A 25,715-nucleotide genomic window follows, 5' to 3' on the forward strand; every position below is an offset into this window, starting at 1 on the left:
TGAGCCTGCCTTCTCAGGCCACAGCAGAGAGCTGGATCGGAAGTGGAGCAGCCAGGACTCGAACTGGCGCCCATATGGGATGCCCACTACACCACAGTGCCAACCCCCACAAGAACCTTTCTTTAATTAAGTCATAAATGTCCTCTCTGTATTTGAAGATAGAAAAACTTGCTGTTTTGGTTTTATTTTAATCCGTTTTAAACCTTAGGCCACAGTAATTTTAGTTAATACTGTAATTTTTTAAACTAACAAAATTGATTTTAGAGATTTTAATTCTTGCATTACAGAGATATCCACATGTAAATACAAGTACTTACACACTATAATCTATTCCTTCTGTAGGAATTGCCTGTGTGGGGACTAAATAGATTTTTTTAGATCCAAGATAAGGCAGATTGTTTCATCGCTAGCTTATTTCTTTTAAAAATTTGTAGATTTTCTTATTTTTACATTAGTTTGATTGTACACCATGTAAACTTTGAGATCGCCACTAAGCAGAAAGAGATTATGTGATTCTTTTAATTCCACTGGAGTTTTAAGCATCATATTTTGACCAAAGGAGATGATGCGTGAAAAAAGTAGTGTGAGTTTCTTTTTTACTGTCAGTAGTTAAAGCACCTTCCTAAAATACTTATCTCAGAACAGAGATCCTCAGCTTTTTTTCACCTGTGCCCCTTTGATCAACATAAAAACTAGGGATTCATATGCCCCATGGTAGGGTATAGGATGCCCTTTGTTCATGTCATTGTATTATTTTTATGTATCTTCTATGCAAAACATTTGATTGGTGTTTACTGTCTATGATTCATGTTATAATAAGCTATTTGGTTTATTTCTAAATACAAAATGGCCAAATATACATTCTCAAATTATAAATACTCAAAAGTTGAGGATATGTAAAAGAAAGGTAAGAAGCCCACAAAAAACACATGAAGTTAAAAGACCATAGACATTTGAAAAATGATCAGTGGGTTACACAGAGTTATGAAAGCTAGGAATCTGTTCTCTGATTAATATTAAATTCCCTTTCTTGTATACAGTTTGCCAGGTCAGTAGTATGTATTCTGGATATTAAATTAATTTAAAATTAGTAATTAAGAAGATGGAATCTTCCTAATCCTTTTTCAACTTTTCTATCAGATTAATACTAAATTTAGGGGCTAGCACTGTGGTGTAGTGGGTAAGGCTGCTGCCTGCAGTGTCAACATCCCATATCGGCGCCGGTTCGAGTCCCAGCTGTTCCACTTCCAATCCATCTCTCTGCTGTTGCCTGGGAAAGCAGTAGAAGATGGCCCAAGTCCTTGGGCCCCTTTGCCCCTATGGGAGACCTGGAGAGGAGGCTCCTGGCTCCTGGCTTCAGATCAGCATAGCTCTGGCCGTTGGGGCCAACTGGCGAGTGAACCATTGGATGGAAGTCAGTCTCTCTCTCTCTCTCTCTCTCTCTCTCTCTGTAACTCTGAATTTCAAATAAATAAATATTTTTTTAAAAAGATTGATGCTACATTTAGCAGAGACATAACACAGCTGACAAATGTCTGGACATCAAGTTACACAGTCTCCTCATCCTGTGCCTCATTCACCTAGACCTAAGGTCTTTGGTTCCATAATGCCATATTCATCCTCATTTTATCACCACCATGCCAATCCATATAGTACTAGTTGTACCCAGGTTAACTCTGCCACTGTCTTTTTTTCTCCTTATAACCCCCAATGAGGAATTCAGCATGCCTGGTGCTCCCTAGTCTTGAATACTTTTCCAGTTAATTCTATCACAAAAATGCTACTCTTGCTACCTTCATTCCTTGCAATCATTTCTTCTTTCTTCCCTCTTTAGGAATAGTTCACTTGCAATTTTACCAGTTCATTTTTGCACCAAATGGTAGTTTATGTATAGGAAAACAATGTTCTCCTTACTAAAAGAGAAAATCTACCTGTTTTCTTCTTTTATATGAAACTAAACCCTGCTTCATTCCATAAATAGATTTAGGGTGTTTAGGGTGGCTATAATCTATCTGGCTTTTCATCTTAAGTTCACTTTGCCTAGATAAAAGTTATTTCTTATTCACTTTCATTGTGTATCAGTTTAATAGTTTTGGGTTAAAGTAAGCACATTTATCATAATATTTCTTTGAAAAAGTAGACTTTTAAGGTACAGCCATTGTTAAATTGAGTCCCATATTCACTTTTAGAGCACATTTAATAAGAAAGAGGCTTATCTAGATTAAATATTTGAAATAAAAATTACTTGTCTTCCAGTTATTTTCTTTGTACTATGATTTATGATTCTCACTAAGAAAACAGGAATTGGTCAGAAAGTCTGTTAGGTTCCACATTCATTATGTGCACTTGCACATATATAGTCTCAACATCTTCCTGCTCTTCTAATAAGTAATTCCATTTTTGAGACACAAAAACTTGAGAGAGATATTTGTAGCTATTTATTTGTATATTCATAAACTTTTGTTTTAAAGCACAAAATTGGAGCATGCATTTGATGTGGCAGTTAGAGTACTGCTTGGGATGCCTGCATCTCATGTCAGCATGGCTGAGTGTAGGTTCTGATTCTGCTCTTTATTCCAGCTTCCTGCTAATGTGCATCCTGGGAAGCAGCAGCTCAAGTAGTTTTGTCCCTGTCACCTACATGGGAAACCTGGCCCTGACTGACTGTTGCAAGCATTTGGAGAGTGAACCCACAGATGGGAGCTCTTTGTCTCTATCCCTGTCTGTATCTCTCAAATAAATAAATAATTTTTTTTAAAGAGAAAGGAGGAGTCAACATTGTTGCACAGCGGGTTAAGCTGCTGCCAATGACACCAACATCCCATATGAGCAACAGTTTGAGGCTCAGATGCTCCTCTTTCAATTCAGCTCCCTAGTAGTGTGCCTAGGAAAACAGCAGAAGATAGCCCAAGTATTTGGACAACTGTTGCCCACAGGGGAGACCTCAATGGTATTCAAGGCTCCTGGCTTTGGCCTGGTTCAGCCCTGCCCATTGCAGCCATTTTGGGAGTGAACCAGAATATAGAATATTTCTCCCTTTCCTTCTGTGCATCTGTCCATCTCTCTATAACTCTGCCTTTCAAATAAATAAATAAATCTAAGAAAGAAAGCTCAGTGTACTGACAAAAGTTTTACAAAATAAAGACATACAAAAAAATTTTAACTATAAATCAGGTTTATATGTGAGTAAAATTTCTATGGCTGAAATGTTAAAAGTTTTATGTATGTAAAATCAGAAATGTGTGTTATACATTTGGGATATCCTTTTTGTTTTAGATATTAGTACTTTTTCTACCTTAATATTCTACAGTGTGCAAGTTGACTCAACAGTTGTTAAAGGATAAAGTCTAGTTTTGTGTGTGTTAGACATGATCTGTAACAATTATTTTTTGTTAGAAATAAAAAATGTAGATTGTATGGTATGTGAATTACATTTCTAAAACTTTTACCAAGAAAATGATTAGATAATAATAAATGATGATGATAATTAGATGGTAGATATCCACTAACATTGTAGAGAAACTATGGTTAGCCTAACTGCTATTAAATGTGCCTGTGGGCTGGTGCCGCGGCTCACTAAGCTAATCCTCTGCCTGTGGCGCCGGCACCCCGGGTTCTAATCCCAGTTGGGGCGCCTGTTCTGTCCTGGTTGCTCCTATTCCAGTCCAGCTCTCTGCTGTAGCCCAGGAAGGCCGTGGAGGATGGCCCAAGTACTTGGGCCCTGCACCTGCATGGGAGACCAGAAGGAGGCACCTGGCTCCTGGCTTCGGATCAGCGTGGCACGCCAGCCATAGCGGCTATTTTGGGGGGGGGTGAACCAATGGAATGAAGACCTTTCTCTCTGTCTCTCTCTCTCACTGTCTAACTCTGCATGTCAATTAAAAAAAAAAAAAATGTGCCTGTGATATTCAGACAATTTTATGTACGATGGTGAGATTTTTTTTTAATAACTTAGGTTGAATTTATGTGGTACAGTTTTTAAGAGGTAGTAATATAATTTTAGTAGTCTTGATTTCAGAAGAAGGTAGATAATGTCTATGAACCTTAGTTTTATTACTTGGAAAGTGATGGTGTAGGTATACACATCTTAGCAGATTTTCATAAATCTTACAGCTTTCTCCTAACAATAAATATGTGTGTCAAATGCCTAGAATAATACTTAGCAAATGGAGCAGGGGAACAGTAGTTATCAACTCTATATAGCATTAGAACATTAAAACACTGACTACTTCAGTTGCTTTTCTAAAATAACTGTTCGTTTTCCTAAGGAAGTTTGTTAAGGACCCTGCTTTTGGCTATGACAACAAACCTAGTTTATCTCATCTTTTTCCTCAGTCTGGGAAAAAGTACAAAACTTCAAACTTCACTGAATGGAGCCTTATGTTTTACTATTGATGAATATATAATTTTTTATCTTTCTTTATATATATATATATATATTTTTTTTTTTTTAATTTTTGACAGGCAGAGTGGATAGAGAGAGAGACAGAGAGAAAGGTCTTCCTTTTTGCCATTGGTTCACCCTCCAATGGCCGCTGCGGACGGCGCATCTCGCTGATCTGAAGCCAGGAGCCAGGTGCTTTCCCTGGTCTCCCACGGGGTGCAGGGCCCAAGCACTTGGGTCATCCTCCACTGCCTTCCCGGGCCATAGCAGAGAACTGACCTGGAAGAGGGGCAACCGGGATAGAATCCAGCGCCCCAACTGGGACTAGAACCTGGTGTGCCGGCACCGCAAGGTGGAGGATTAGCCTGTTAAGCCACGGCGCCAGCCATGTGTGGCTGATTTTTTAAATTTTTGTCTTCTGGTTGGATTAAATGATTGAATCTTATTTCTCCCATATAATTTAAAAAACATCAAATATATTAAGATTTATTTTAGGCTATTTTCTCCCTCTGCACAAACTTCTAGAGAAGAGACATATTTTTAGGAGTTATTGGTATTTTGTTTGGTTCTTTTACTCAGAAAATAAGTCTTATGTAGTCTTATGTGGACTTTAAGCTTAAACAATTTACTTTAAAAATTGTGTTTTTAGGGCAAATGGTATCATCGGAGGCAAGCAGTAAAAGAACTACATAGTACATTGATACGTCTTTTAAATGAATTGCTGCCATGGGAACCAAAATTAATGAAGGCTTTTCAAAGGAACAGGTAATTCAACCTTTGTCATCTGTTTCACTTATTTTAGGGCTCTTCATTTTTTATTTTAGAAAGATGTCTTGGGATTCTTTAGTAATTCTCCACTCATTGAACAGACATATTTGCCCACTGTGTGCAGGTTGTTTCCTAAGTTCTGAGAAAGTAGTGTTGATTTTTAACAAAGTCCTTACATTCTAACTGAAGAAGCAAACTTAGATGTTGGGTGGTGATAAATGCTGTGAAGACAAAGTCTGGTGAGTAAGATAGGAATTGCTTGATTTCAACAGGATAAAGGTTACTGTTTTGTTTTTGTTTTTGTTTCTGTTTTTTGACAGGCAGAGTGGATAGTGAGAAAGAGAGAGAGAGAAAGGTCTTCCTTTTTGCCATTGGTTCACCCTCCAATGGCTGCTGTGGCCGGCGCGCTGCGGCCGGGCATCGTGCTGATCCGAAGCCAGGAGCCAGATGCCTCCTCCTGGTCTCCCATGCGGGTACAGGGCCCAGGGACTTGGACCATCCTCCACTGCACTCCTGGGCCACAGCAGAGAGCTGGCCTGGAAGAGGGGCAGCCGGGACAGAATCAGGTGCCCCGATCAGGACTAGAACCCGGTGTGCCAGCGCCGCAGGCAGAGGATTAGCCTATTGAGCCGCGATGCCAGACAAGGTTACTGTTTGACCAGGGTATCAGGGAAAGCTTCTCTGACAAATTGATGTTAGACAGACCTGAAGGAAATGAGGGAGAGAGCCATGTCTGCTCCTAAGGGAAAAGCAGAGGTAATAGAAGATATAAAAGATTGGAAGCATAGTTAGCATTTAGAGAAAATACAGAGACCAGTATAAGCAGAGCAAAGTGAGTGACAACATAATAAAGAGACGAGTCAGAGAAGTAGAGGAGAAACTAGATCATGTAGGTATTTAAGAACTTTGTTTTTTAAAGTAAAGAAGTAAAATGTTCTTATATTTTAATAATAATAATAAAAGCACTCACTCTAGCTTGTATTAATATGGGTATAATAGGATAAAGATGAAAGTAGGAAAATCTATTACACTAAATCACTAAGCTGGGAGAAACATGATTGTGGCTTGGACCAGGGTAACAGTGCACGTTAGAAGGAGTGGTTGGATTCTGGATCTATCTTGAAAGTAGGATGGCCTGCGCCACGGCTCACTTGGCTAATCCTCCACCTGCAGCACCGGCACCCCAGATTCTAGTTACGGTTGCTCCTCTTCCAGTCCAGCTCTCTGCTGTGGCCCGGGAAACGTAGTGGAGGATGGCCCAGGTGCTTGGGCCTTGTACCCATATGGGAGACCAGGAGGAAGCACCTGGCTCCTGGCTTCGGATCGGCGCAGCGCGCTGGCCGTACCAACCATTTGCAGGGAGAATCAACAGAAGGAAGACCCTTCTCTCTGTCTCTCTCTCTCTAACTCTGCCTGTCAAAATAAATAAATAAGAAAGAAAAAAAAAAGTAGGATTGGTACAGTTTGCTTAAGGATTGAACGTGGGTATGAGGAAAAATAAAGAATAAAAAATATGATGTCGGCTGGCACCGCAGCTCAATAGGCTAATCCTCCTGCGGCGCCGGCACACCGGGTTCTAGCCCCAGTCGGGGTGCCAGATTCTGTCCTGGTTGCCCCTCTTCCAGGCCAGCTCTCTGCTGTGGCCCGGGAGTGCAGTGGAGGATGGCCCAAGTGCTTGGGCCCTGCACCCACATGGGAGACCAGGAGAAGCACCTGACCCCTGGCTTCAAATCAGCACAGCGCGCCGGCTGCAGCAGCCATTTGAGGGTGAACCAACAGCAAAGGAAGACCTTTCTCTCTGTCTCTCTCACTGTCCACTCTGCCTGTCAAAAAAAAAGAGTTTGAGTACAAAATAAGATAAATTGCAAGTAATTTATGAGCATATGGAGGTGCTCTCTGAGTGCTTCCATTTTCCATGAAATAAGAAACAGTCATTAGGGTTGGACATATAGCCTAGCAGGACACCTGTGTCACCTCTGAAGTGTCTGGATTGCAGTCTGGCTCTGCTGTGATTTCAGCATTCAGGGAATGCTTTCCTCTGGGAGGCAGCAGGTGATGCCTCGAGTAGTTGGGCCCCTGGCTTCAGCCTGGCCCAAGTCGCAGCTGTTGTTGGTATTTGGGGAGTGAACCAATGGATGGGAGATAACTCTGTCTCTCTGCCTTTCAAATAAATAATAATACAAAGAAGCAGTCATCAACTAAGATTGAAAAGCTAAATGAGACTGTGAAAGGGAGAACTTAATACTGCTCCCATGTAGATATTTTGCCATTCCAAAATTCCATTTTACCATTATTCTTTGGTAATTTGTGCTAGGCACAGCCTTCATCAGTTTCATAAAACTCTTAAGCAATAATTTTTTTTTTTTTTTTGACAGGCAGAGTGGACAGTGAGAGAGAGACAGAGAGAAAGGTCTTCCGTTTGCCGTTGGTTCACCCTCCAATGGCCGCCGCGGTAGCGCGCTGCGGCCGGCGCACCGCGCTGTTCCGATGGCAGGAGCCAGGTGCTTATCCTGGTCTCCCATGGGGTGCAGAGCCCAAACACTTGAGCCATCCTCCACTGCACTCCCTGGCCACAGCAGAGAGCTGGCCTGGAAGAGGGGCAACCGGGACAGGATCGGTGCCCCGACCGGGACTAGAACCCGGTGTGCCGGCGCCGCAAGGCAGAGGATTAGCCTGTTGAGCCACGGCGCCGGCCTTAAGCAATAATTTAAAACATAAATAAATTGAGATTAATTATTAGCATTTACTGAATATGTGTGTGCCACACATACTATGAGATAAATGCCTTTATTATCCCTATTGTACAAATAAGTAAACTGATGCTTAGATGAATAATTTTGATGAAAGTCTTACAGCTTAGAGATAAAATTTAAACTTAAGTTTGCACAAATAAGAATTTTTAGCAAAAGTAAATTGGATGAGGTATATTTGGATTTTTTTTTCTTTTAGATTTTATTTATTTATTTGAAACAGTTACAGAGGGAGAGACAGAGAGAGATCTTACATCTGCTGGTTCACTCCAAATGGTTACAATGGCCAGGGCTGTGCCTGTCTGAGTCAGGAGTCAGGGGCTTCTTCGAGGTTGCCCACATGGGTAGAACCAAACACTTAGGCCATCCTTCGCTGCTTTCTCAGGTGCATTAGCAGGGAGCTGGATCAGAAGTGGCACATCCAAGACACTAACCAATGATGCCAGCATTAAGTAACAAAGAAATTAAGGGCAACAGTTGAGGGTACAATAGGGAACCTGTTTGAAAGCAAAAGGAGGGGGCATAGTAGACTAAGCCTATGCCTACAGCTCAAGCATCACATATGGGTACCAATTCATGTCCCAGCTGCTCCTCTTCTGATCCAGCTCTCTGCTTATGGCTTTGGAAGGCAGTGGAAGATGGCTCAAGTACTTGAGCCCATGCACCTGCGTGAGAGACCTGGAAGAAGCTCCTGGTTCTTGGCTTCAGATAGCCCAGCTGTGGTCATTGTGGCCATTTTAGAAGTGAAACAACGGATGGAAGACCTTTCTCTCTATCTCTTCCTCTCTATCTGTAATTCTCTCTCTAATAAATAAATAAATAAAATCTTTTTTTAAAAAAAATGCAAAAGGCGGGCCGGCGCCGTGGCTCAACAGGCTAATCCTCCGCCTTGCGGCGCCGGCACACCGGGTTCTAGTCCCGGTTGGGGCGCCGGATTCTGTCCCGGTTGCCCCTCTTCCAGGCCAGCTCTCTGCTGTGGCCAGGGAGTGCAGTGGAGGATGGCCCAGGTGCTTGGGCCCTGCACCCCATGGGAGACCAGGAGAAGCACCTGGCTCCTGGCTTCGGATCAGCGCGGTGCGCCGGCCGCAGCGCGCCAGCCGCGGCAGCCATTGGAGGGTGAACCAACGGCAAAGGAAGACCTTTCTCTCTGTATCTCTCTCTCACTGTCCACTCTGCCTGTCCAAAAAAAAAAAAAAAAAATGCAAAAGGCATAATAAAGGATCTCCAAAATGTTGTGCTGTGTTCACTTGGAAATGTTTTTTTTTTTAATTTTCCATAGTTTCCAAAAATATATCTCTTATATTTTTATGTGAAAAGGATTCTGTGAAAGTTACTTTTCAGCTTTGTTCCCCTAGGCTTAATAAATAAAAATCTTTCTACTGTTGCATCCACTCATCAGCTAAAATAGAATATTATAAAAACTAGTGATAGTCATGCATGAATTTTATTGAAAATGAGAAGCAAATGAGAGACAATTGAGAGGCAAGGCAACTGATTGGGACCAGCACCCGGCAACCAATCGGGACCGGGACCGACGCTCCTTACCAGAATGCTGCCCCCAACAGCAATTTACACAGGGCTACTAGGGCTCACAATTTTGAACCGAACCCCTGATATGCAATAAACAATAAAAAGAAAACCAGAATATGGTCATAAGATAACAGTTAGCAATAACAAACCCAATAACAGATCAAGGATATGGTTGTAAGATAACAGTGAAGGACACATTTCTGTCAAACGAGTCCCTGGGAATTTGAACCCACATAGTTTCACAAGATACACCCTTAGCTGTTAGCAAGCAAAGCTAATATGTACAGAAGCAAGAGATCTGCAATTAGCTTTCAGCTGCACTCACTCCATTTTGATTTTGATTCTACACTACTAAGAGCCAAGAGTTTAGATATGCTTACTCTACAGATCAAATGATAGATTTGATTGTTACTATCTGTATAATAATCACAATAGTAGATAATGTTGCTTAGAATTTCTTGATTAACTTTTGTAGCATGGCCTTTTACCTCATAATCAATACTTTTAAATCTACTTCCTATCAATGCAGCTAGAGGACAAAAATACCTTTCTCATTTAATAGGCTTAACAGCCTTTAGAAACACAGTTGGGGGCGGTGTTGTGGCACAGTAGGTTAATCCTCCACCTGCAGTGCCGGCATCCCATATGGGCGCCAGTTCAAGTCCTGGCTCCTCCACTTCTGATCCAGCTCTCTGCTATGACCTGGGAAAGCTGTAGAAGATGGCCTGGGCACTTGGGCCCCTGTAACCATGTGGCAGACCTGGAAGAAGCTCCTGGCTCCTGGCTTCAGATCGGCACAGCTCTGACCATTTCAGCTATTTGGGGAATGAACCAGCGGATGGAAGACCTTTCTCTCTGGTTCTCCCTCTCACTGTCTGTAAATCTACCTCTCAAATAAATAAAAATTAAAATTTAAAAATTTAGAAAAAACACAATTGGTGTGTTCAAATAGTTGATTCTGGAACCTGCAGATATTATCTTTTAAATTTATAATGGATACAATGTAAGGTTTTTTCTTGAGCAAATATCACTGACAAGGTTGTTAGGCACACTTAAAGTTAAAATGTAACTTTTAGTAGCTTACTTGAAAATATTTCATTGTATAGTTTAAAGTTAATTTAACTGCCAAGAGTTTAATACATATAAAGGGTCTTCAAAGAATTCATGAGAAAAGTGTATTATGAAAAAACTATGTGTGAATTTCAAGATATTTTCCCACCAAAGTAAACCTAGCTTTTCTATTTTACCATGAACTTGTGAAGTTTGTTATATTGGGTATTTTGTTTCAGGAGCCGCCTGAAGAAAGACTATGATGATTTCAGAAGACAACCTGATCATGATAAATTCACTAGAGAACTGTGGACTACTGAAGAAGGTGAAGGAGATCTTGGAAAAGAATCTCCTAAAGTAGAACTCAGTAAGTCTGTAGACTCAACAGAGCATCTAGATGTCCTGGAGAAAGATCTCTTTGATTCAGGTAGGCATTAAAACTTTTCTGGTTTGTTTGTTTGTTTGTTTGTTTGTTTGTTTTTTGACAGGCAGAGTTAGACAGTGAGAGAGAGAAACAGAAAGGTCTTCATTCCGTTGGTTCACCCCCCAAATGGCTGCTACAGCCAGCGCGCTGCACCGATCCGAAGCCAGGAGCCAGATACTTCTCCTGGTCTCCCATGTGGGTGCAGGGCCCAAGGAATTGGGCCATCCTCCACTGCCTTCCCAGGCCACAGCAGAGAGCTGGACTGGAAGAGGAGCAACCAGGACAGAACGGGCGCCCTAACCCGGGACAAGAACCCGGAATACCGGTGCCGCAGGCAGAGGATTAGCCTAGTGAGCCGCAGCGCCGGCCAGCATTAAAACTTTTTTAAAATCAATATTAAACACAAATAAAGAAGCTTTTCTTTGTTGCAAAGGCAAAAGATAACCTGGTCAATGAAGTATATTGATTGGGGAAATCTGCTATGTTTTGAAGAAGTACTGTTTGTGCCCTTATAAGAAGTTGCACATTTCTAGGAGTTTCTGGAGTCAATTCCTGACCCAAACTATAAGCATGTTCATTGCTTATTGTAGACCACACATCTTTAATCTCTTTTGAAATAGGTTCATTCTTTTCTTCTTATTACTCCTATTTTGAAGCACTATTTCTGAACTTTGCTTTAAATGGAATTTAGCAATATTATGAAAATTCATATGAGGAATGACTAAATTTCATGACCTTAAGAGACTATAAGGAATACATCATTCAAATAAGGATAGGAAGCTGGATTAGGTTAGCTATAATTCATTTTAACTCATCAGATTATATTCTATAAATCTAGTTTAATGACTCTAGTTATATAAAAGGTTAGAAAAAGCTTGGTTAGAAATGTGTTTACTTTTTTTTCTTGTCTTTGGTGAATTGTAAAAGAGTAACTTTTCATTAATCCAGTTTGACTAGATATGAACATAATTTTTTTTTTTTTTACTCTAAGGGTAAACATCAGAAGACTAGATAGGGGTCTGTGCTGTGGCACAGAGGATTAAAGCCCTATCCTGCAGCACCAGCATTCCATAATGGTGCCAGTTCAAGTCCCGGTTGTTCCACTTCTGATTCAGCATCCTGGCATCCTGCTAATTGCCTAGGAAAGCATTGGAGAATGGCCCAAGTGTTTGGGCCCCTGCACTCATGTGGGAGACCTGGAAGAAGCTCCTGGCTCCTGGCTTAAGATTGGCTCAGCTCCTGCCATTGCGGCCATTTGGGGAGTGAACCAACAGATGGAAGACCTTTCTCTCTGTCTCTACCTCTCTCTGTAACTCTCTTTCAAATAAGTAAAATAAATTTTTTAAAGACTCAGAAGAAACTAGATATATAATTTCTTATCCTTTAGGGTCTTTTAAAATAGAATAAAATGAAGAACCATCTCTTTGGTATCAAGATTTGTTTATTAGTAGAAGAGAATTGGGCTAGATTCCCTTCCAAATTAAATTCTAAGCCTAATTGTTGGCTTGATTTTGTCATTAAAAATGAAACTTTTTTTGCACTTGCATGGGCAGCAGGATTGGCAGAATTTGCCCAGAAATAATGTTCTCTTTAAAAGATTGCTCGTGGGCATGATTATGATATCAAGATTACCACATCAAAGATCACCTCACCTTTATCTTCATCAGTGGTGCTAAAACTTGTGAATCACCCCACAGTGCATTTCTTGATGAATTGCTACCTCAAAAATTGACTTTTTAAAAATAATTGATGTTATTGCTATTTAGTTGCTGTTTTATATAAACAAAATGCTTGTTTTTGCAATTTTCAGATGATATGAAATTGTCAGAAATAGATTTTCCTCTGGCAAGAAGCAAGCTGTTGAAAAAGGAATTGCCTTCAAAAGATGTACTGAAGACACTGCCTAAAACCCTTAAACGACAGTCCAAACAAAGTAATTACCTGGATGATAGCACAAAACAGCTTTCCCCCAGGAAGAAAGCAAAGTTAAGCACAAATGAAACAGCAATTGAGAATTTAGAAGATGATATGCAGATTGACTGTGTAAATGAATCCAGGCATAAAGAGCTGCCATTTTCAGAGTCATTTTCTTCAGTGGATTCAGTACCAGTGTCTACTCTACAGAAAGGGACCAAACCTATTCAGGCCTTGCTTGCAAAGAATATTGGGAACAAAGTGACCTTAACAAATCAACTGCCCCCTTCCACAGGCATAAGTACCGCTGTGGAAAAGACAGTTACAGCTCCCCCAGAAGCAAGCCCCTCAAAGCCAGCATTGACCTGCCACACCAATACAAAAGGTCCTTTACAGATGGTATACAAAATGCCATGTGGCCAGTGGTTACCAATAGATCTTCACAGCAGCTCTGTAAAGATTCAGATGCAACCTGTGGTAGATACTAAAACAGGAGAAAAAATCATGCAGCAAGTTCTTATTCTGCCTAAGAATTTTGTGATTCAGCACAAGGAAGGAAAAGCAGTTGCAAAAGAAATACCACCACTTCAACAGAAAGGTATAGAACAACATTGTTCATCTTTCCCACAAGCAGCAAGTGTAAACTCTTTAGCATCAGTTCTCGTCAACTCAACAGGATCTGTTTCTACTCAACTACCTAATACAGTTTTCAACAAGGCAATTACACCTTTAACACATGTGAGTAGTGCTAGACCACAGCCTTTGTCACCTGTAACCTCTGTAAGTAATTTATTAACACCACCAGTTAAGAATAGCCACAGTGAGGCAGAAAAAGTCAAGAATTCAGTCTCAGCAGCCACATTCCCCAAGCCTATTGCTTCACCCACCATTTCTTCAACAGTTCAACCTCTGTTGTCAGCAACAACACTAAGTGGATCTGTAAATCCTGGTAATTCCCTCAACTGTTTTGCACAACAAATTGCTGATTGTTCTGAAGCAAAGCAAGAACTGAAAACTGTGTGTATAAGAGATTCACAATCAATTCTTGTTAGGACACGGGGTGGGAACACTGGGGTTGTAAAAGTACAGACCAATCCAGATCAAAACTCACCCAACAGTTTATCTTCAAGTTCAGTTTTCACTTTTGCTCCCCAGCTTCAGGCATTTCTGGTGCCAAAATCAACGTCATCATCCTCTGCTTTTCCAGTAGCTGGAATGACTACTACATCTAATGTCCCACCTTTTGGCCAAGCACAAACTTCTTTTTCCATTCCAGCTAGCTGTAATTCGTCCGTGGGGAAAAATCTTAAACTTTCTAGTACTAGTAACTTGGGCCATGTGGTAGATAAAACTTCACACCTACCAAATTCACCCTTGAAGTCCTCTGTTTCTTCTAGCACTCTAGCACCATCAACAACAAATAGTTCACTAAGTGTAATTAACATATCAACAGGAAATTTTGGACAGGCCAATGCAAATGTTATTCATGCTCCATCTAAGCAACAGCAGGTAGATTATATCACCAAAAGTTACCCTGCTACAAGATCAGAAGGAATAGCAGAAACAAATGGAGAAGTGATCAATGGGACTCCAGTTCAGAAACTTATGCTGGTATCAGCTCCATCTATCCTATCTTCTGGCAGTGGAACTGCAACTAATGTGGCACCTGCACCAACATCTACAGGTGTTTCAGCCCAGAAATTAGTTTTTATTAATGCTCCAGTTCCCAGTGGCACTTCAACCCCAACTTTTGCTGCAGAATCCTTAAAACAAACCCTTCCCCCCACCTTGAATAAAACATTTGTTAAGACTCCAGAGCAACCTCAAATAGTACTAATTCCATCTACAATGGGAACACCAATAAAAATAAACACATCACCAACTGTGTCTCAAATAAAAGATGTGAAAATTGGACTAAACATAGGTCAAGCAATTGTAAATACTTCAAGCAGTGTGCCAGCTATACCAACAATTAATATACTGCAAAATGTAAACCCAAAAGGAGAAGATAAAAGTGGCAAAGACTTTGTTTTGCCATTGTCTTCAAGTAGCAGTTCAATTCCAGTAAGCTCAAATTTTGTGAATCAAAATATTACTCCTGTTAATGAATCAGCAGTTTCTGCAGCAAGAGCAGTAAACTTGTTTTCAGTAACAGGAACAAATGTATCTCTGGGTTCCCTTTCAGTGACCTCAACCTCCACTTCAATTGGGACACGACCTCCTGTTTTAGTCAGTGGAAGTGATACCTCTTCAAGAATCATGCCTATTTTGTCAAATAGACTTTGCACTTCAAATTTCGGAAACACTGTGGCTATATCAACTGTGAAAACAGGACATCTTGCATCATCTGTTCTTATTTCAACTACACAACCAACAGTGTCTCCTAAATGTTTAACATCAGCTTTACAAATCCCTGTTACCGTTGCCTTGCCCACACCTGTGACTGCATCCCCTAAAATAATCAGCACAGTTCCACATTCAACTACAGTACCAGGAGCCACACGTCCTGCATCCCTTTCCAAAAGACAGTCTCGGACTTCTCTCCAGTTTCACTCACCAGGGATTTCAACTACAGTGCCAACGAATGTAAACACAAACAAACCTCAAACTGAATTGTCATCCCTTTCACAAAGTCCAAGTAAAATAATTAATATTTCCAATTTTACTTCTCTGCCAAACCAGCAAATGTCCCCTGCTTTAGTAAAATCAAACCCCAGTTACAGCTCTGCTTCAGGTGGCTCTGCCATTCACACTGCTACAGCACCATCAAATATAACTAGTTTGGTAGGGGGTCAGTTAAGTGAACCTTGTATTCAGCAAAAAATAGTCATCAACACCAGTACACCTTTGGCACCTGGTACTCAGATCATGATTAATGGAACCCGGTTTATTGTTCCACCACAAGGTCTTGGAGCTGGCAGCCACATTCTCCTTATATCCACAAATCCAAAATATGGACCTCCCTTAGTTCTTAACAGTGGCCAAGGCATTCAGCCTATACAAGTAGATAACCCTGCCCAGAAGATCACACTAGCATCAAGTAATTTTTTAAGTGAACAACCTATAAAACATTGTCTAAAGAGCTCTACAAAAATTGTAAACTCTTTTGGAAATACAACTTCTCTCCCTGTAGTACATACAACACCACAGATTTTAAACACAACTGCTAAAGTTCCACCTCCTGCAACAACATCATCAGTAATTAAGTCTTCTCCAGCTACTCTTTTGGCTAAGACATCTTTGGTATCTGCCATTTCCTCCAGTAATCCTCCACTGCCAAGTAATACTTCAGTATTTCATTTGGACACATCTGTCAAAAAATTGTTGGTTAGCCCAGAAGGAGCCATTTTAAATACCATAAATACTCCGGCATCTAAGGTTTCTTCACTGTCGTCGTCTTTCTCTCAAATTGTGTCTGCCAGTCGAAATCCTGCCTCTGTCTTCCCTGCTTTTCAATCATCTGGTTTAGAGAAGCCTGACACAGCTGCATCTTGAATTTAGATTAAACGAGCCAGTTTTTAAATAATGGGGCATTGTTTTGAATCCCATACAAATTAAACTGTTTATTATATTGTTGAAAACATAAAATACATAGTGTGAGTGTGAGTGTGTGTGTGTGTGTGTGTTTTAATGTGTCTTCATTAGCTTGTATGACAAGGCTTTGTTTTCTTAGGGGAAAAATCTGTTCCATTTCACTTGTTGGTATGAATATGTTTTCAGAGGTTCTTTGTTTAAAGTACACAGTCAGGATTTACCTGCCTGTGTAACATATTGAATAGTGTCAATTTTGACTAGTTTAGAGTAAGCTAGCCTTTTGCACACTTACATTGACATGTTTCTTCTTGAATTTGGACTATTACAGCGTATCTACAATATGGTATTCTGTGTCATTAGTGAAACCTTATTTTTTTCTGTAAAAATATATATATATTTATGCATTGTGAAATGCAGTCCATGGTGTAAATTGTACATATTCCTAAATCCTTAACAACCTGTACTAAATATATGTACAAAGAACTATGCTGTCTTATTTATGTTTTGTTTACATAATGTATAGTTTTTTAAGTATTTTAGTAATTTTGGACCAGTGAACTGTTAGCAACAATGCAGAAAAATCTGCATGTAATAAACTTAGTTGCTGTATTTCTTTGTTTGAATACCATTTTTGAAGTGTGATCTTGTTCCACTGAAAGAATGCATGAAATAAATGAAGACAATCCTTTACAAAAAGGAAGGCTAGGAAATTTAAATTAATATCATTGTTTAGGCTTCAAAGTGGACACATTTTCCTTACACATAAAATTTGATTTTCAGAATATTCTTGATAGGTTAAACGATATGTTCAAGGCTTTCCAGGTGGTAGAGCCAGTAATTTAATCTGATGCTTTAAATTCTATTTCCATAATTCTGTATTACTTCTGTTGCAAAATTTCATTATCTCAACATTTTTTAATCCACCACCAAATTCTACATCAACCAAAACAAGTGATTGCTTTTCAAATCAATGATTGGTCTCTGTTTATATATCTTAAATATGCTTATAAAAACTTCAGATTTTTAACTAATTTCAGATTCATGGGAAATTGCAAAGATAGTCAAGAGTGGTCTCATATACCTTTCAAATTGCTCCCCCCAAATAGGTTTATTTTTAAATTTAAGATTAGTTCATAGTGGGCCGGCGCCGTGGCTTAACAGGCTAATCCTCCGCCTTGCAGCGCCGGCACACCGGGTTCTAGTCCTGGTCGGGGTGCCGGATTCTATCCCGGTTGCCCCTCTTCCAGGCCAGCTCTCTGCTATGGCCCAGGAAGGCAGTGGAGGATGGCCCAAGTGCTTGGGCCCTGCACCCGCATGGGAGACCAGGAGAAGCACCTGGCTCCTGGCTTCAGATCAGCAAGATTCGCCGGCCACGACGGCCATTGGATTGTGAACCAATGGCAAAAAGGAAGACCTTTCTCTCTGTCTCTCTCTCTCACTATCCACTCTGCCTGTCCAAAAAAAAAAAAAAAAAAAGATTAGTTCATAGTAACTGATTTTTGAAATTAATAGGATGAATTTTTTTACTTTAATTACAAGCTCTCTGCATTTTCCCAATTGCAGAAATATTATTTAAATTCCGTTGTAAAGCAGATTTTATGACTCAACTGAATTCTCAGCATTTGACTTTGTAGTATTTCAGAATATACCTCATTTAAATAAAAGATAGATTTTTATTTCCCCTACCTTATTTGATATACTGACTTATACTCGTCTGCATTCTCTTAATAATGATATTGTTAAGCCTCATCACACAGAGCTATCAGTTGGATTGAAATGATAGAGATGGGTAATGGGGAGGACTCTGTGTGGTTTAGTTGCTGGTTAAGCCAAAACCTGTGACACTTGCATCCAGGATCAGTCCCAGCTGCACTGCTTCTGATGCAGCTCCCTGCTAGTGTGCTGGGGAAGGTGATAGAAGATGACCCAATGTCTTGGGCTCCTGCCAGCTAAGTTGGAGACCCAGATAGAGTTCTTGGCTCTGGGCTTTGGCTTGGCCCAGCCATGACCTTTGTGGCCATTTGAAGAATGACCCATAAGATGAAGGATATTTCTCTCTCTCTCTCTCTCTCTCTCTCTCTCTCTCTCTCTCTCTCCTTTCTCTGTCCCTCTGTCACTCTGCCTTTCAAATAAAATTTTTTTTTAAATAATAGGGAAGAGTAGGCCTAAAGATTTCCTTTGAAAACACATTGAAATGTATTAGTTGGCAAAGTGAAGGGAGAAGCGGGCAAATACCCAAAAAGTTAATAAAGGCTCTCAGAATTTCCTGTTTATGCTCTTAAGGCTTTACCTTATCTCTGTGTTCTACTCAGCCCCCCTCTTTCTCTATCAGTATAGAAAACCCTTAGGTTTCAGAAGTGGATTATGTTTGAAGTGTGTGCTTCACACATAGGAGTCTCCAATAAATGAATTTATATACTCAGCTTTTAGAACAAAATAAACCCAGACTATTAACCTTTTGTCTCAAAAAGAATTCCCTGTGCAACTTCCAGAAACTAATTTACTCAATTACCTTTAACTTTAAGTTCAGGACATAAACTAACCACTAAATCTCTTCTAAATCCAGAATCCTAACAAGTTCTGTGTGATGAACCTTTAGAGTGAAGTCTCCACTTACACCTTAGACCATTCTTCAAGTCTGTTCCTGCCTTCCAGTGTCTTCGCTCTGTTGTTCCCCTTGTTCAGAGTAATCTACTTTTCTTTTAGTTTCTAGAAAGTTGGGTCACATCGGTGTCTTCTCTAAATATCCTCTCTGACTTAATGTTTCATTACAGATTCTAATTCCATGCTGCATAAGTACTTGTGTTATCCCAGCCAGCATCAATTATTGTAGTCAGTCATAGATTGAGGCCAATACATAGATTGAGAAAGACCTGGTACTCCTTAAAAACTGTAATTATTTGTTTGAAATTATTTAATGCTTGTCATCTTTATTTAAAATGAAGACCTTGTCAGTCATCACCATTATCACTCCAGCAACTAGTTAAAAGTATTCTGTGTGTGTGTGTTTGTTGAGTGAAAAATCTAGCTAACTTTTATTAAGATTTAGTTTACTTTTAAAACTAAAAATTCCATTTTAAGATATAAATTTGACTAAATTAAAGGATTTGTGACTGCAAGAGGCAAATTCCTTTGCCTCCAGTTTATAGGTCATTTGGATTTTTGGGATTTTGGATAAAGAATACAAATTAAATTACCTTGCAGAATGCTGAAAATTAGGTGAGATAATTTGTGAAAATACTTGGCCCACTGCCTAATACATAGTGAATATTAATATGGTGTGCTCATTCACCAGACTAGAGATAGGTGAGTTAAGATATTATTAGATGGCCCAGGCAGGTGGTGTGAAGACATCTGACATCAATGGTAGCAATAGAGAAATGAGGGGGAAAAAAAAAAAACTCTTCAGATTGAGAAGGGTAGAGAAAGGGATTATTCTGTAAAGAAAAACAATTTGCATAAATTTTAGAAATGTTTCAGCAGCAATGGCTGTAATGAGCAATCTTGATTTCCTTTTATATGAATTTAGTGTCAAACTGGTAAAAATGCTAATAGATTTAGTTGGAGATTTTGTATTTTGTTTTTTAAGCCACAATTTATTGAAGTAAATAGTAGGTTGTCAGGGCCAGCACCATGAATCACTTGGTTAATCCTCCACCTGCGGCACCAGCATCCCAAATGGGCGCCAGGTTCTAATCCCAGTTGCTCCTCTTCCAGTACAGCTCTCTGTTGTGGCCTGGGAGGGCAGTGGAAGATGGCCCAAGTGCTTGGGCCCCTGTACCCACATGGGAGACCAGGAAGAAGCACCTGGCTCCTGGCTTCGGATCGGCACTGCGCCAGCTGTGGCAGCCATTTGGGGAGTGAACCAACAGAAGGAAGACCTTTCTCTCTGTCTCTCTCACAGTCTATAACTCCACCTGTCAAATAAAAAAGAAAAATAGTAAGTTGTCTTTACAGGATTTTTTTTTTACAACTGTATATAGCATATATAAATGGTCTTTATTAAAGAAAAACTGAAGTATGGTTTACATAATAGTAGACTATGTTATTCAACCTAAATAACATTATATAGATTAATTCTATGGGCCTAATGGTCTAATAACTGTAAGAACCTTATTAAAGCTATTTAAATATAAATATAAAATATAAATATAGAAAACTATCTTACAGATTAACAATTATGTCAAACTTCAATTTGAGCAAATGTAGCACCAACAAAGAAAAAGCAGTTAAATTAAAGCTATTAAATTATCAATATCAATTCATCAGTCAGTTGCATATTTAACAGCTGATTACCCTTAAACCTGAATCAATCCTCCAGGTGATGCCTGAGCTCTCACAATCTGTTTCCCTTCTTTGGGGACTTAATCATCCAGGGCATTCCCTGAGACTTGGACTTCTGCCCAAGGCTGTCTGTGGAACAATGGGTGCCACTTGAGAAAATCTGCAGTTTAAACTGGACCAATTTTGTGTGAGAATTTTTTCCTCCCACCTTGATACGCTTTCTCAGCTAAACTGCCAGCCAACTTCTTTGAATTCTCATGGAAGATGATCAGCCGTAATGGAAGTGGTTCTTTTCCAGACTTTCTCAGTAGGAGTTGTACTTCTGATGTTTTCATAGATTTGGGGCAGCTTCTTCTTGACTTCTAAGCAGTAAATTTCCCATGCTTGGTTTTCTGAAAATTAGCATTACATGTTCTTGATGTGATTCAGGCAGTATTTGAAGTTGGAGCTGAAATTTTTTTCTTAATTTAAAGTAAATAAATCTCATGTATTTCATATATGCAGTCTTAGGAACATAATGGTACTTTCCACCCTGCCCACACTCCCAACCTTCCTCCTCCTTTCTCTCTTATTCTCTCTCCTAATTTTTACAATGATCTACTTTCACTTTACTTTATTTTCATAAGATTAACTCTACACTAAAGTGTTCAACAAATGGAAAAAAACACTGTTCCTCAACAGTAGGAACAAAGGCTATAAACTATCCAATCTCAAAATGTCAATTTCACTCCAATACATTACATTCTTAGTACTCTCAGTTACTGCAGGTCATGGTATTTGTTGTTTTGGGGCTAACTTTTTCACAAAGTATAATGGTCTCCAGTTGCATCCATTTTGTTGCAAAAGACAGAATTTCATTATTTTTGATGGCTGAGTAGTATTCCATAGTGTATAAACCATAATTTTTTATCCAGTCATCAGTTGATGGACATCTGGGTTGATTCCATATTTTAGCTATTGTGAATAAGGCTGCAATAAACCTGAGGGTACAAGTAACTCTTTCATATGCTGATTTCATTTTGTTTGGGTAAGTTCCCATGAATGGGATAGCAGAGTCATATCTATTTTCAGTTTTCTGAGTTATCTCTATTCTGTCTTTCACAATGGCTTTAATGTTTACATTCCCACCCTAACAGTGGGTTAGGGTACCTTTTTCTTCACATCCTTGCCAGCATTTACTTTTTGTTGATTTCTTTATGGGAGCCATTCTAACTGGGGTGAGGTGAAACCTCATTTTGGTTTTGATTTCATTTCCCTAATGGCTAGTGATCCTGAGCATTTTTTCTTGTGTTTGTTGGCCATTTGAATTTCCTCTTTTGAAAAATGCCTGTTTAAGTCCTTTGCCCATTTCTTAACTGGATTGTTTGTTTTGTTGTTGTTGAGTTTCTTGAGCTCTTTATAGATTCTTTTTTTTTTTTTTTTTTTTTTTTTGACAGGCAGAGTTAGAGAGAAAGGTCTTCTTTTCCTTTGATTAACCCCCCAAATGGCCGCTACAGTCAGCACGCTGCGCCGATCCAAAGCCAGGAGCCAGGAGCCAGGTGCTTCCTCCTGGTCTCCCATGCGGGTACAGGGTCCAAGCACTTGGGCCATCCTCCACTGCCTTCCCGGGCCACAGCAGAGACTGTGGACTGGAAGAGGAGCAACTGGGACTAGAACCCGGAGTGCCAGCACCGCAGGCAGAGGATTAGCCTAGTGAGCTGCAGTGCTGGCCTATAAATTCTTGATATGAATCTTTTATACTTTGTGTAGTTTACAGATATTTTCGCCCATCCTATCAGTTGCCTCTTCACTTTTCTGAGTGTTTCCTTTACAGTGCAGAAACTTCTCAGCTTAATGTAATCCAGTTTGTCTATTTTGGCTTCAATCGACTGTGCTTCTGAGTCTTTTCTGAGAAGTCTTTGCCTATGCTAATATCTTGCAAAGTTTCCCCAATGTTCTTTTCCAAAAATTTGATATCAGGTCATAGATTTTGATCCTCAATCCATTTTGAGTTGATTTTTGTGTAAGGTGTAAGATAAAGGTCTTGTTTCACACTTCTGCACACAGAGATCCAATTTTCCCAGCATCATTTCTTGAAGAGACTGTCCCTTCTCCAGGGATTGATTTTAGCTCCTTTGTCAAAGATTAGTTGGCTGTAGATGTGTGGATTTATTTTTGAGGGTTCTATTCTCCTCCATTGGCCTACGTGCCTATTTCTATGTCAGTACAAGGCTATTTTGATTATAACTGCCCTGTGATATGTCTTGAAATCTGGTATCATGATGCCTGCTGCTTTATTTTTGTTGTGTAAGATTTTGGTTTAGCTATTTGGGGTCTCTTGTGGTTCAATATGAATTTTAGCATCATTTTTTCTAGATCTGAGAAGAATGTCATGGGTATTTTGATTGGGATAGTATTGACTCTGTAAATTGCTTTCAGTAGTATGGATGTCCTCTTTTGTCTTTGGTCAATCTGGGTGGCAGGGACAGAGAGCACTAAAGGGCCTCAACAAATGTATTAGCAGGTTTGGATTTCAGTATCAGCAAGGCAATGCGTTAACATTTCATGGATTTTTCTGAGACCAGTGTGTCACTATCCTCAATCAAGTGTTCCTGGATGGAAAGTACTGTCCCCCAGTGGTGACATAGTGATCAGACTCCTTATAGCATGTGACCCTTCCATATAGCACATGGCTCCAAAGGTTATCGTGCAATTGTTTCTCGATCTAAGGAGTCCTCTTCAGAAGTATATCTGCCTCTGGGAGGAGAACAGGCCCTTACCGAATCTGACACCTTCTATTTTTTTTAACAAACTCTCCTAGTTCCTCTGGCAGATTCAGGCCAAGACTCGTTGTCTTACCATGGACACTGAGAGACTGAGGAGAGTCCCACAAGAAGAGGAGAGAGCCCTCAGTGGATGACTAACTGGATGGCCTTGGAAGACCTAGGGCTCAAGTCATGGGTCCCTCCTTAGATACAGAGGATTGATACTCTGCTGAGACCTGTGGTGAGAGGAGGGAAGGAGTTGGCCAAAGGTCTGATGTTTTTGTTTAGAACTCATTTTCATATTTGAAAAAGAGGCAAGAGCCTTTGAAGTGGGGAAGGTGTAGAATATTTCAAGTGTTAATAAAATCAGGAAGGTTAGGATGTACATTAGTATGTTGTTGAATGTCATTCTTTCCATGTATGTAATACGTAGCCTGTTTTTTAATCTCTTCAAGCTTGTCTTTGGTAAGAAATAGGCCGTGTTGCACTGGTGTTTCTGATGACATGGGATGGTTTTAAGTGATTTTAAGTGATTTAGCGACTAAACATTAAGTTATAAATGAATCACATAGAAAATCATTTCTTTAAACTGTTGAAAGAGCTTTGAAGACAACCTTTTACATTTTCTCTGATTCTTGCTAATCTTCCTTTTTAACAAAGAGAACAGGTCTCAGGTTGACAACCTTTTGTTATCATGAATATCTTCCCAGGTTTTAACAAAAATAATTTGCTTTCATTACCTTATGGAAAATGATACTGGCTTTCCATTTAGTGTGATAGAAATTTAAACCAGGAAAATACTCTAAATGAGATCATCAGAAGAAAATGTTAAAAAATAATAGTGCAGGTGATAAGTGGATGTAGCCTGTGTGTGTTTGTATGTGTATATGTATGTGCAATGTTGCTATGCAAATACTGATATCATTCTAGAACCTCTGGTCCTTTTTCATTTCTTAAGTATGTTCTTGTTAGAAGGATTTTGGAATCCAAAGGAGCTAAATTGCTATAGAAACATTTAAAGCAATACATAGGCAAACAGCCAAACTGCAGTAGCTTTTACTTATTTAAATCGTAACACCACATTCTGGTTTAACAAAATTCTTATCATTATGATAGTATTCTTGCAGTGAAGTGTAATTAAAATTGTATTATGGAGCTGGCGCCACGGCTTACTAGGCCAATCCTCCACCTGCGGCACCAGCACACCAGGTTCTAGTCCCAGCCGGGGCGCCGGATTCTGTCCCGGTTGCCCCACTTCCAGGCCAGCTCTCTGCTGTGGCCCGGGAAGGCAGTGGAGGATGGCCCAAGTGCTTGGGCCCTGCACCCCATGGGAGACCAGGAGAAGCACCTGGCTCCTGCCTTCGGGACAGCGCAGTGTGCCAGCCGTGGCGGCCATTGGAGGGTGAACCAACAGCAAAAGGAAGACCTTTCTCTCTGTCTCTCTCTCTCACTGTCCATTCTGCCTGTCAAAAAAAAAAAATTGTATTATGGGAGTATTTCAAAATGTTTGCAGGGGGGCCGGCACCATGGTTCACTTGCATGCGGCACCGGCATCCTATATGGGCACCGGGTTCTAGTCCCGCTTGCTCCTCTTCCAGTCCAGCTCTCTGCTGTGGCCCAGGAGGGCAGTGGAGGATGGCCCAAGTGCTTGGGTCCTGCACCCGCATGGGAGACCAGGAAGAAGCACCTGGCTCCTGGCTTCGGATCAGCGTTATACTGGCTGTTGTGGCCATTTGGGGAGTGAACCAATGGAAAAAAGACCTCTCTCTCTCTCTCTCTCTCTCTCTCTCTCTCTCTAACTCTATCTGTCAAGTAAAAAAAAAAAAGTTTTGCAGGAAAATGGAATTAAAAGATTTAAAAGTTTTGAAATCTATGCACAGTTTTTTCATAATACATATTTTCTACAAACTTTTTGAAGACCCCTCATATGTGTATTACTTACAGAAAAGATGTTTATAGTGTATTATTGTAGTATCATGTAATTTTAGAACAGAGAGGGACATTGCTGACATTTTCCTGATCAGATAAACAGGTCAGTTAGCTTTTTGTCTTGAACCCGTAAAGGTGTCCTCTGAACTCTCCACAACACAGACTCACCTGCAACAATTCTGTGTACAGTTCATGTTGATCTAGAGGCTGCTTCTTCAAGAATCCATATAGTAGCTTGTTCCTTTATTAACCAAATTTTAACTAAAACTTAGATGGTGCTAGAACACCCAATTCTATGTCTCAGGAAATAACACCATAGATATATTAGCAATACTGTTGACACAGATAGCATTGTTTGTTGCAGTGTTTATTGACACTTAATTTTTATATTTCTTATCATTTAA

The 25,715-nt window shown here is 40.0% G+C and overlaps 1 protein-coding gene across 1 annotated transcript in view; it reads left to right on the forward strand.

The window, feature by feature from the left end:
* BRD10 (bromodomain containing 10) overlaps positions 1-16,963 on the forward strand; it is a 118,083-nt gene extending 101,120 nt beyond the window's left edge. The window contains exons 6-8 of the mRNA XM_062208285.1: positions 5,034-5,149; positions 10,722-10,909; positions 12,717-16,963. Of these exons, the coding sequence (XP_062064269.1) occupies positions 5,034-5,149; positions 10,722-10,909; positions 12,717-16,315 (3,903 nt within the window). The 3' untranslated portion in view covers positions 16,316-16,963. The remainder of the gene's footprint in view (positions 1-5,033; positions 5,150-10,721; positions 10,910-12,716) is intronic.
* The last annotated feature ends 8,752 nt before the right edge of the window (positions 16,964-25,715 follow it).

This window comes from Lepus europaeus, chromosome 12 (assembly GCF_033115175.1).
Source record: "Lepus europaeus isolate LE1 chromosome 12, mLepTim1.pri, whole genome shotgun sequence".
In the NCBI taxonomy this organism is placed as follows: Eukaryota; Metazoa; Chordata; class Mammalia; order Lagomorpha; family Leporidae; genus Lepus; species Lepus europaeus.